The sequence below is a fragment of the Dendropsophus ebraccatus genome, chromosome 9 (assembly GCF_027789765.1).
Source record: "Dendropsophus ebraccatus isolate aDenEbr1 chromosome 9, aDenEbr1.pat, whole genome shotgun sequence".
In the NCBI taxonomy this organism is placed as follows: Eukaryota; Metazoa; Chordata; class Amphibia; order Anura; family Hylidae; genus Dendropsophus; species Dendropsophus ebraccatus.
The window spans coordinates 62,690,393-62,703,357 of NC_091462.1; the positions used below are offsets into that span (position 1 = coordinate 62,690,393).

The 12,965-nt window shown below is 45.2% G+C and overlaps 1 protein-coding gene across 1 annotated transcript in view; it reads left to right on the forward strand.

The window, feature by feature from the left end:
* Nucleotides 1-10,755: 10,755 nt before the first annotated feature.
* Nucleotides 10,756-12,965, forward strand: part of COL3A1 (collagen type III alpha 1 chain) — a 56,265-nt gene continuing 54,055 nt past the window's right edge. Inside the window, exon 1 of the mRNA XM_069983508.1 lies at nt 10,756-10,975. Coding sequence (XP_069839609.1) covers nt 10,891-10,975 — 85 coding nt within the window. The 5' untranslated portion in view covers nt 10,756-10,890. The remainder of the gene's footprint in view (nt 10,976-12,965) is intronic.

Consider the following 12,965-nt stretch of genomic DNA (forward strand, 5'->3'; position numbering starts at 1 on the left):
AGGTGTGAATGCCACCTCTCCAATGTTGACTATGCCAGTCTCCATCCAGACACCCTCAGGGCAAGTTCTCCAGACTATTGCCCTTATCGACTCTGGCGCTGCAGGCAGTTTCATTTCTGCTTCGTTGGTCCAAAGATGGCGGCTACCCGTGATACAGCTATATATACAGGTACTCCAGTGGATGATAAATGCACATCACCAAGTGATGATGTTCCACAATTAGTACTCATCCCAACTAGTAATCACGGAGATCCCCCATAATATACATATCTACAAAAATTGGATCGACACCCGTATAAAAATCAAAAACTTCTTTATTTTAGACAATAAACATAAAATAAAATAACCAAGAGGCAATTCCAAACATGAAAAGAGTTCCAGACCAAGTGATTAGGGACATAAGAGTGTTTTTACTTATAAAGTGAGGCTATGTGCTGTAAACAATATTCGGAGAAAAAAGTGCAAATAGTGCAAACTGATTGCTATTATAGCTGTATATGTAGCGGACCACAGTGTACTAAGGCATGTCTTGCTCTACACCCACATAGTGTTCAGTCAACTGTGTCCCATCAATACCATATCTAAACAGCACTATCTATGAGCTTCTTAGTGCATAAAGGTCCGCACTAAGCTCAAATGTGAATATAAATACACATATTGCACAAGCCCTCTACAAGTTCATTGCATCTTACCCATAAAGTCACCGGTCTGGTCAGTTCCCCAACGCACGTTTCGCGATCGTAAAGCGACCTTTTTGCTTCCTCAGGGGGCGTACCGTGATACAGCTAGCCCAACCCCGGTCTATCTCTTCGGTCACGGGCGAAATTCTTGCCGAAGCTGTGCATTGCCAGACGGCACCCCTAGTCCTCCAGGTGGGCGCCTTACATCAGGAGAGGATCTCCTTCTATGTCTTGCGCCATTCCTCTTCCAACATCCAGCTAGGTCTTCCTTGGCTGCAATTACATACCCCTAAGCTGGACTGGAGAACTGTGGAGGTTCTCAGCTGGGGCCAGGACTGTCATAATCGGTGTCTGAGGTCTCCTCAACCCAAGTGCTCTACGAGGTCACCTGCTTACGCCAAGCCTCTATCCGGACTACCGGAGGACTACCAAGACTTTGTTGATGTCTTCTCGGCCAAGGAGGCGGACTCTCTACCACCTCATCGGGCCTATGATTGCCCTATAGACCTTCTTCCAGGGACTTCTCCTCCACGTGGTCGAGTATACCCTCTCTCTGTGCCCGAGACTGAGGCCATGTCCCCCTACATCCGGGAGAACTTACAGAAGGATTTCATCCACAAATCCACATCCCCTCGCCACATTATACCTCGCATAGTGCCAGTCGCCACCTCTACTCTTCAGAGAATACCCCCCGGAAAGACCCATGTTCACCCTGCGCTTTGAAGAAGGATTTTGAAGTGGGGACATTCCTCATTGGAGGCCGGGCACCCTGGAGTCCAAAAGACCGGGCAATGGATCTCCCGCCACTACTGGTGGTCCAGTCTATTCCAAGATGTCAAGGACTTTGTGGCTTCCTGTACCATCTGTGCCAAAAACAAGTCCTCCCGACTAAGGCCTGCCGGCCTATTACAACCTTTGCCAGTTCCAGACCTTCCCTGGCACCACATAGGGATGGACTTCATCACTGATTTGCCTCCATCTGCAGGCAAGAAAGAGGGGGAGGCAAAAGAAGGGGGGTACTGTCACGGCCGCGGCGGCGGCCCATGTACCGGGCCGCCGCCGCGACCTCCTCCTGCCCCATGCAGCCGCCGGGCTCCTTGTGCAGGGACCCGGCGCTGCTGCTAGTTCGGCCCCTGGGGGCGCCTCACCTCTCCTCCGCTCCTGTCTCTCACTGTGCCGGCCGGCGCGCGCGTCCCCGCCTCCTAGGGCGCACGCGCGCCGGCTGTCTCAGATTTAAAGGGCCAGTCCGCCCCTAATTGGTGTATGCACACAATCACTCCCTATAAATTCCAGCCCTGCCCCACTACAGGGGTTGGAGCCTCTACATGCTTCCCATAGCGTTTGGCCCAGCTCCCTGTTGTTCCTGACCTTAGTCCTTGTCCCTTGTTCCTGTCTTCAGTCCTTGTCCCTAGTCCTTGCCCGCTACCTTCCCATTGTTCCTGAGTCCTGTCCGCCACCGGCGGTCACGTCTACAGTCCTCTGCCGGCACTATCTCCTGCCTACTGCTCCTGCCACGCCTCGCCTGCCCCCACTAGCAACCAAGCCAGAGGTAGCGACCTGGGGGTCGCCTGCCACAGCAAGTCCATCCCGCCTTGCGGCGGGCTCTGGTGAAAACCAGCGGCCCCTTAGACTCCGCTCCCTGGTGAGGTTAGTGCCATCGCTATTGACGGTCCAGTGGATCCACTACTCCAGGCGTAACAAGTCCTTGGTTCAAATAACACGAAGGACAACATCTGCAAAGAGTTTGTATGTTCTCTCCGTGTTTGCATGGGTTTCCTCTGGGTACTCCGGTTTCCTCCCACACCCAAAAACATACAGATAGGTGAAGTGCTGCAGAATCTGTGTGAGCTATGCAAAAAAAAAAAAACAAGGGCAGGCACAGCAGTATTCAACATGGATGCCAGTGAAGGCCCAGCAGTAGTCAACATAGAGGCAAGGGCAGGCACACCAGTAGTCAACATGGATTCCAATAAAGGCCCAACAGTAGTCAACATGGATGCCAGTGAATGCCCAACATGGAGGCAAGGGCAGGCACAGCAGTAGTCATCATGGATGTCCATTACTGCTCTGGTCAATCCTGCCTTAAAAACGGCTACAACATTGAAAAAAGGTAGAAGGTACTGGTGAAAGAATGGCATATGACACCCGTAAGATAAGATGACATTCACAGATAATATGGTTTGAAATGGACAAGACAAGGAAGGTACAGCAGTAGTCAACACGGATGCCAGTAAAGACCCAGCAGTAGCCAACAAGTAGCCTTCTACCCCCAGCACCCTTTTGATTTTCAATTTGACTGTAGCAGTTGGGTTAACATTCTATTGAAGTTCTATGCAGGTGTACTACAAATCCCAGCAATACAGTGTAGTACCCACTAGTTTAGGGGGGCTGTACGGTACAATGTGGTAGTGGCTGGACCTTGACACACGCTGTGATACCCCCTTACAATGAGCAGTGATTTTTTTTGCAGGTGTACTACAAATCCCAGCAATACAGTGTAGTACCCACTAGTTTAGGGGGGGGGGGGGGCTGTACGGTACAATCTGGTAGTGGCTGGACCTTGACACACGCTGTGATACCCCCTTACAATGAGCAGTGAAGTTTTATAAAGGTGTACTACAAATCCCAGCAATACAGTGTAGTACCCACTAGTTTAGGGGGGGGCTGTACAGTACAATCTGGTAGTGGCTGGACCTAGATACACGCTGTGATACCCCCGTCCAATGAGCAGTGAAGCTCTATGCAGGTGTACTACAAATCCCAGAAATCCAATGTAGTACAGCAGGACCACCAGCCCCCAAATCAAAAAAGAGTACACTGAGCACTTCTTAGGGGTATGTATGCAACACCTAATGTCCCCTTTCTGCCAGCAGCCGATCACAGTGTGCTGGTAAAATTCGTGGTAGCACCACTGCAAGTTCCAACCAGCAGTCTGTAGTAATACAATTTGAAGCCCTGAAAAGGGCTGTTTGTTTATATTGCTAGTATTCCCTGCCTACTGGAACGCTAAATCCTACACTGACCGTCTCCCTGAGAAGCAGCAGCTCTGTCCCTAAGCTTTCACAGCATGCGTCTGAAGCGAGTACTGCTGGCTGCACGTTTTATATGGCAGGGTCATCTGATCTGGCCAACCAATCGCTGCTATCGACATGTATGGGTCCCACATGATCGCAGAATGTACCAAAGAGTCTCCTGCATGTTTATTGGCTGAGAAATAGCGCCCAAACTTACAGGAAACGGATGATGAGATTTTCTCGAGTATCGCGAGATGCTCATCCGAGTAACGAGTACCATCGAGTACCCTAATACTCGATCAAATACCAAGCTCGGACTAGCATGCTCGCTCATCACTAGTGCTGAGTGATACATAGAAACAGAGGAGCAGGGAAGCGCAGGGCCGGCGTCAGCACAGGGCTTACCCGGGCAAGTGCCGGGGCCCACAGTAGCCTTACAGAGAGAAAGTGCTGTGTGCCAGTGTCTGAGTGTGTCAGTGTCAATTTGTCAGAGTCTGTGGCAGTCTGTAATGTGGCAGTCAGTCAGTGTCACTTAGTCAGAGTCTCTGTCATTCAGTCAGTGTCTGTGTCAATCAGTCAGTGTCAATAATGTGTGTGTTTGTGTATGTTAGTGGTGTCTCAAGGGATTGTGCATAGTGGCCAATGAGGGGCCCGCTCAGGCTCTGTTGCCTAAGGGCCCACAAAAACCTGGAGCCGGCCCTGCGTGAGACTCTCAACCCATATAGTATTGTGCTCTGCCGGGATGTTGGAGGATGAGATAGAATACTTAGAAGAAGGACACCTGTGCCCGTGTATTGACTTTGAATTAGTCTTCACACCTTATGCCCACTAGACTCGGCTGAACCTTCCTAGACGGTGACACAGGTTACCTGGGATGAGCAAAATGCTCAGGGTTCCCAGCTGACACCCGCACTGTGAGATAGAGTTCATAGGCTTGCTGCAACTTTGCTCTATCTAGATCAGTTCCAAGCTCTTTGGCTTTTGTGGATACTGTCCTGCACTGTGATTTCTCCTTGTCCACGGCATGGGTTGAGGTTGTCTCTGGCTTGTCCTCTCCTAAGAGGTTTTAACACTGCATGGTGCTTTGTTGCATTACTAGTGCTAAAGTTGTTAGAGGTGTACTGTCTTGCGTGACTTACTTCCTCCCTGCATGTAAGGTGCGCTGTGAGTGGGTGAAGAGTGTAACAGAAGAAAAAAAGAGGAGAGGTGATAGGAAAGAGGAAAACAAGATTCCTACTGGTCTACAGATTCTGGTGACAAACAAGGAAATAGTAAACCTTTACATCCTTCAGCTGTGTGGCTTCCAAACACATATACACAATACAGCGACATCTAGTGGCGAAACTTAGTACTGCTTTCATCACCACAATAGTGCAATAAGTACAGACTTTTGCAAGGGGTGCATATAAACTCAACACCTGTGGTAGGACACCACATATACAGGAGTACTAGAAGGCATAGCATGTTCATGTTACCTACACATAGCAGGTACTGCAAACAGGGGTATTAGAAGAAAAAGCATGTTATTGTTATCTACACAAGGCGGGAGCTGGGTAGTGGAGCAGCCCGCAGTGACAGGAAAGAAAAGAATAGTAACAAGCGGGACTGTACCCCTAAAGGTACTGTCGGCCCTGGCACTTGCCCTAGTAAGCCAGGTGCTGACACCAAACCTGCCTCCTGCACTAAACAACCTCTTAGGTGCAACCCTACTGGCTGAGCAGGGCAGTAGGGTCAGAGCGATATCTGCTAGCTGTACCCAGATGTCGACCTCCTCTGCCCAGAACTTCACGGGTCAAAAATATTTAGGGGTAGGTAACTCTGATTATGACTCGACCTGTAATTTCAGCTGCTGCTGAATGGAGACCGGTTTCTTCCATTATCCTTTGGCTCTTTTGACCCTGACTTTTGTATCCTGACTATCCTTGTTATCTGGCTCCCCTGACTTTTGGCTATTGTGACCTGACTTTGCTTTGTGGTTGGAACCTCTGCTAGTCGTTTGGTATGACAATCCCATTTATTGTTTGTTCTTCTAGTCCATGTTCTGTGTCCACATATTATAACTCTGAGGCGTTTAGGGTTCACACTCCATGTTCACCCCTTCCCTGACCGAGTTCTGTTTGCAGTATCTTCACATTTACCTTAGCTTCCCTGTTTGACAGTGTAAAAAAATCTGGCATTTTCCCACAGACATGAGGGTTGACTCTGTTGGCCAGCCAATACTCAAGTTGCCTACAGATATAGTTAATCTGAGTGTCAGAGAGCAAATGATCCAACAAGCAGGTGGCAATATGTATAAGGTTATTTATTATTATTATTATTATTATTATTATTATTATTATTATTATTATTATTATTAATTTTATTATTCATTTATAAAGCGCCCTTAATTCCAGAGCGCTATACAATAGATAGGGGTAACAAGCAGGAACAATACAAGATCAAAACCCATTACATGAAGGCAAAAGACAGGCTGGAACATGGGAGAATAGGACCCTGCCCGCAAGGGCTTACAATCTATAAGGTAATGGGAGAGAAACAGGAGGTAAAGTGCAGCCAGTCAAGTGTGATGCAGAATTATAATAGGTTGTAGCCTAGTTTGAAGAGATGGGTTTTCAGGTTACTTTTGAAGTACTTGATGGTGGGTGAGAGACGGATGTGTCGGGGTAGTGAGTTCCAGAGTATAAGGGAGGCTCAGGCTAAGTCTTGGAGGTGGTTGTGCGAGGTATGAACAAGGGGGAGCGCAGAAGGAGGTCACTGGAGGATCGAAGGTTGCATAATATCAGGTCAGAGATGTACAGAGAAGACAGGTTGTGGATGGCCTTGTACGTCATGGTCAACAATTTAAAGGGAATACGTTGGGCAATGGGGAGCCAGTGGAGGGATTGGCAGAGGGGAGAGGCAAAGCGAGGGGAAAGGTTGATTAGTCGGGCAGTAGAGTTAAGGATAGACTGGAGGGGAGCAAGGGAGTTAGATGGAAGGCCAGAGAGGAGGATATTACAGTAGTCCAAGCAGGAAATAATGAGAACATGTACCAGCAGTTTGGTAGAGTCAGGGGTGAGAAAAGATTGGATTCTGGAAATGTTTTTGAGTTGAAGGTGGCAGGAGGTGGTCAGGGCCTGAATATGGGGTTTAAAGGACAGGGCAGAGACAAAGGTGACCCTGAGACAGCGGACTTGGGGAACAAGGGAAAGAGTGCAGCCATTGATAGTGATTGACAGATTAGATGGCAGGGTGGAGCGAGATGGGGGAAAGATGATAAGTTCTGTTTTGTCCATGTTGAGTTTTAGAAAGCGGGAGGAGAAGAAGGAAGATATGGCTGATAGACACTCTGGAATCCTGCATAGAAAAGAGGTGACATCCGTTCCAGAGAGGTAGATCTGAGTGTCATCAGCGTAGAGGTGGTACCTGAAGCTGTGGGATTTTATGATATGTCCCAGGCCAGAAGTATAGATGGAGAAAAGAAGAAGCCCAAGTACACAGCCTTGGGAAACACCAACAGTAAGGGGACGAGGAGAGGAGGTGGTGTGGGAGTAGGAAACACTAAAAGTGCGGTTGGAGGTTCACTAAGCACCTTTCCTCCCCAGTGTCCTCTGTGTACCTCCACGATGTGCTGGGGTCATGCTTTCCATTACATGTTCCTCCATCTCCTGTTGGGGGTTTTAGGCCAGAGATGTAACCTGCAGGCCTTATGACTCCTCTTCCTCCTCCACCACTATTTTGTCTCTCTCCGGGCTCACATTCACATGGTAGTCTGAAGCATTGCTCCCCATAATGATGAGGCAGTCTGCATGACGTGAAGCAGGGATATGATGTAATTGACAGCTGACCAACAAAGTAGCTTCCTCAAACGTTACCAGTAGGGATGGTCTGAACCTGCCGAGGTTTGGGTTCGTACGAACCCGGACACTCGGCAATGATTCCCGCTGTCTTCCACCTCCGTGGAGAGGGTAGATAAAGTGGGAGGACCGCCTGGAAAACTGGGATACAGCCTATGGCTGTGGCTGTATCCCGGTTTTCCAGGCAGTCCTCCCGCTGTGTCCACCCTCTCCATGGAGGTTTAAGACAGCGGGAATCATTGCCGAGAGTCCGGGTACGTACGAACCCGAACTACGGCAGGTTCGGACCATCCCTAGTTACCAGCAATCAACAGACATTACGCATTATTTGGCAATAAGTGACCTGAAAATTGCCGTTCTGCATGAAGCTGCTAGAATGCGTTACGAGGTATTCGAAACCGCTGAGGGCTGTTCTTACAGTTCCATCACATTGGCACATGGTAGATGAGCCAATGTTCCAGAAATCCAATGGTGATTTGCGGCTGAGACATGACAGGAGACAGGGAACGGATTAGTGGTTGCACTACTTTGTGAAGACTCTTCTGATAATTGCTGGCTCTGGGATTGACTACTGGCTGCCATGGAGCTGGAACTTTTAAGGATTCATTCCACAATACCAGCCTGGCTGGTATTCACTTGATCACTGGGTGTTAGTGGGAATTGCAACCGTCGTCCAAGCCTGTTAGGATCGCCACTACCACAAGCCCCTGTTCCACTACTTCCACCCCACTGGCTATACCCTGAAAAGGACCAGACTTCTTTCAATGCTTTTAACCAAATTAAATTAATCAAAATGCTAAATTAAAGTGACACTTATATAGGTGCCACTTAAACTAACAGGATACAAAGGGTGCCACTCAAGTGGAAGTGAAAGGGTAACTTGAATAGGGAATTGAAATGTGTTAAATGGTTGATTAGAAATGGTTTGGAAAAGTTTGGATGTGGATTTGAAAAAAAAAGTTCATTCACCTTTCTGCACCTTTTCGCTCGTATCCTCTTCCATGTCTTTAACCGTACGCTCAGGCAATTACTGACAGCGGTGCTGTCCCTCAGTCAGTGATTGCCTGAACGTGCGGCTGAAGACATCTAAGAGGACACCGGGGGAGTTCATGACTTTTGCAGTAAAAGGCTAAGTTTATACAATGTTAAAATTCATTAAACAGCTGCCATAGTTGCAGTTTTGCAACCATGGCTGTTATTTAGTTAATTGGCCGATCATATTAAAGTCTATGGAACCCCGGCCAGAGAGTATACACACTGTATACACATGTCATTTTTGTGCGGCCGCTATTCGTTGAATATCGGCCAGACAAGAAAGACAGAGTAGACAATGTAAAATGTAGCTTCGGCCACACTTTACATTGTCGGCTATGGTTAATTGGAATGTGGACACACTCGAATGCCCCCGCATTCCAATTAAAAGGAAATTAAGTCCATCCGGCTGGTACTGCAGTGCAGAGATGAACTTCACAGACAGCGGCCGTTGTGTGACATGACCAGGTCACAGAACAGCCGTTGTCTAAAAGCGTGTGAACCCGACCAAAGTATGTGAATGTTGTGAAACGTATTTTTAAAAGGTTTGCTCATCTCTAATTGTATTCTAAATTGGACTGTATTGAGAAAACTGTTCAGAAAAGTTGTCAGTTATCTCAAGAAACTGTATAATTGATGTCCTTTGCCACCACATAGCATGATTGGGATAACTGTTATTGGCAGTTCTTGTGCATCTGCAGGTTTGCTACCATACCACTCTGGCTCATGACATAACCGTAACACTGGTGCTACAACACCCAACTAGCCTGTACTACAAGACTCTCTCCAGACCCCCCCAGCTCACCACTGTCATGTTCCAGCCTGTTTAGACCTTAGTGTGATCCTGTGCTTGTAAAATACAGGCAAGACTATGCTTTTGGCCACGATTCAGTGCCTGAATTGTATGTTTCATTTGCACCAGTCTGAACTGTGTCTTATTCCAGCATTTGCTTTGTGGTGATTGACAGGTTCCACCACACCTATCTGGGTTTCTGCTAACCTAGTGCTGAACTGCAGATGGTTTAGACGGAGTAGTGATGGACAGCTGCCTTCCTCTCTCCCCTCCCTGCTAGTCTTTGTTCTGTATGTGCTGGATGTCAGAGGGTTGGTCAAATCACTCACTGGACCAGACGCTGACATCTCATGATAAGTTCACTTGTGCTCTAGAACCTTGGAGTCTCTTGTAGCTTGAGCTGGCATTCATATTGGATTTGATTGCTTGGATTTCTGACCTATCTGCATGTCCTACCTTCTTTTTTGCCTACTGTTTTTGTGCTTTTCTGCTATCTTTGGTTTGACCTGTATCTGCCTGACCATTTTTTATTGTGTTTGTTTAACTTTCGTTTTGTGTTCCACTTATCCAGCGTAGCGATTGATGCTTAGTTGTCACTTGCGTCTTAGAGCAAGACCGGCAAGTAGGCAGGGACAGTATTGGGGCCTAGCACATGGGCTTACACTGTCTGTCTGTGTTTGTCTTCCATCCAGGTCCCGGGGTCCCTTATAACCCCGGATTAGGAGAGGAAAGAAGCTGGAAACCAAGTTGGCAATGTCAATAGGTAGTTATATGCATTGAGGTAGTCTACTGAATTTCTCTCTGAATGGGGTGGACCCGCCTGCAATGTATGTAAGAACATGCAGGCTGCAGAAAAAAAATGAGCAAACCTTTTAATAAAAATGTGCTGGAAAAAATGTTTCACACCAAATATTGATTACCAAGACTTTTATGATGTCCATGATTAAAGTGAATTGATGCTTCTCACATATCCTGAATCTATTTTCAATCATTATGATTAAATCATTATTGGTCAGTTAATTCTATATGCAGCTCTGGTTAAAGTTGCCCAATTACTAAATAAGTAATTTCAGTGCTCAATGTGTGGTAATAGATGGGATAACATCTGCTGGCTCTATATTTAGAAGGCAGTGAAAATTTGTAGCTATACTCATTTGCACATTACAGTACATTTCTCCAGATGTGTTCTTTAACTTTTCTTCCTGTTCTGTAAGGTCAAACACGGGTCTTCCCATGTTAACTCTGCATATTCACTTGGCAACACATTGTAATGCAAGCCCTATAAGGGATCCTTCAGCATGGAAGGGGTTTCGTGATGGCAACACCTCTCAAGTTTCAGAAAGGGGCTGGAATTTAATGCAAGCCAAAGATTTCCCTATTTAAGAACAGTGCAAGGGAATCTCTGTGGCTAAGTTCTTTATAAGGGCCCATCGCTGAAGGGGTTGGGGAACAATTGATGGTGCTAATTTAAGAAGATTTTTTTTTTTTACTTATCCCCTAGTCTGCACTTAGAGTCTCATGTCTAACATTTAGACATGATGAGCTTTGCGCAAATATCTCTCCTCCTCTGCATCTTTGCAGTGACTTACCCTTCCCATATTCTGGCACAGCAGCAAGAAGGTGAGTAATTGTCACAACTTCTTCCCTCTCCTTAACTGGTCATAATGAAAGACAATGTATTAAAGGGAGATGAGAAAAAAAAAATATTTCACAGCATGAACAAGTAATGAGGCTTATATCATCTTGCTTGTAGAGAATGGTGTTTATTGCTTCAATCTGAAAACACATGAAACTTAGAAGAGTAACAGGTTGCAGACGCAGCACTGCAGATGTGAGTCTTTAGTGCAGGTAACATGTCCCTAGCTGCGATGTAATCTGACCTTACTACAGTATGCTGCTTAAACCAGCTGTGATAACACTGTGCTGAATGAGGCACTACTAATAAGAGGGAGCAAAGTTCAACACACTACAGATGTGCATGTGAACATCAATATGTCTAGCAGGATCTGGGGATGTTATAGACAGTGTGGCAGCTCTATAGATTTTGAAAGACGTTTCTAATTATTGTAAAAAGGCTTCCAGACCTCAAGGAAATCCCTCCTAGTATATGTCATCTTGTAAGCGTTATTAGCAAACTCTCTTTACTAATATTTTCTGTGTGGTTTTATTATACATATTGTATCATAGTAACTAGGAGAATGACACTTGTATACAGCTTATTCTATGTACTATAAACCATTGGATTTTTCCTATTATTAGTTGTGATTAAAACATGTTTAAATGTATGAAGGTAAAGTGATATTGTTGTCTTTAGTGTTACATCATATTTCTCTAGTGTTTCATGCCTGTATGGTGTACATCAGTAACAATGCAATAATATATTGTGTTACATATGATCATGCTTCTGTGTTATCCATAGGACATATTAAGTGTATTCAGTGTGAGTAACACATTTGGTTAACTTTAAATCAAGCTAATCTAATAGCTTAAGGGTTAATCACTTTGTATAAGTGAATTAGTTATATACAGTTTGGAATAGCAAGTAGACAGAAATTGTGAGTTATTAAAAGATCTATAAAATTCTCCAGCTGGTTTTGTCTGAGAATTACCACACCCTACAGATAATATAATACATTGTAGCTGCTAGTTACACTGCTTGTACTAACCCAAATGCTCTATTGTTCTATGGCATGTTGTACTGTTCTGCCACTAAGACATTCCCTGTAACAAAATCACAAGACAGGTACTATATGTATTAGATAATAAAATGATAGAAGATAGATAGATAGATAGATAGATAGATAGATAGATAGATAGATAGATAGATTCCCTCTGTATTCAGTATCCTAGCCCCTCACACTACAAAACATATCATATCACTGTACTTGGACTGCTGTGTTACCATTACTACATATGGCACTTTCTGCTCTAGTAAGTTTGCAGGGTTGATGTGTCATGAATAAGAGTAACAGTTTCCATGTAGTCATATGTAGCTGTAGGCTATGACTGTTCACCCTATGTTGTAACAGCTGTAACAGACAGAATAAAAACATTCTGCCTGTCTGTAGTCTGCTGAAACTGGCAATGTACAGTATGATCTCATCAGTATTAATATATGTCATGTTACTATAGAAAACAACTGGGTAATGACATTACTTTTTTTTTCTTTTGGACTTGGAATATGGACCTCTGACCGTAAAAGAAGATGATGTAAAACATATGTTCTGTAGAACTAATTTTATTACCCTGTGTGTTACAAGACAAATGACGGACATGGCCTGTTAGACAATTCATATTCCAGCTTATATGGATCAGAATTTGCTGACATTTTTGGAAAGGACTTAGATTGCCTTACATGCAATGTGAGGTAATTTCTACAAGTCCTTTGCTGCCATCTAGTGGTAGTCTTGTATTAAAGAAACAGCCACACCTAGTGTGCAACCCTTTTTTTAATATCTTTTGTATTATCTTCAAGCAATGTTATAAAAACTACAAAGTTTTCAAACTAATAAATTATATAGTAATACACATGTGCATATCCATTTTGCATTATTTATACAAAACACAGTAAACAAGAGGTAAAATATAGACTTATAACATGCTAAGGCCA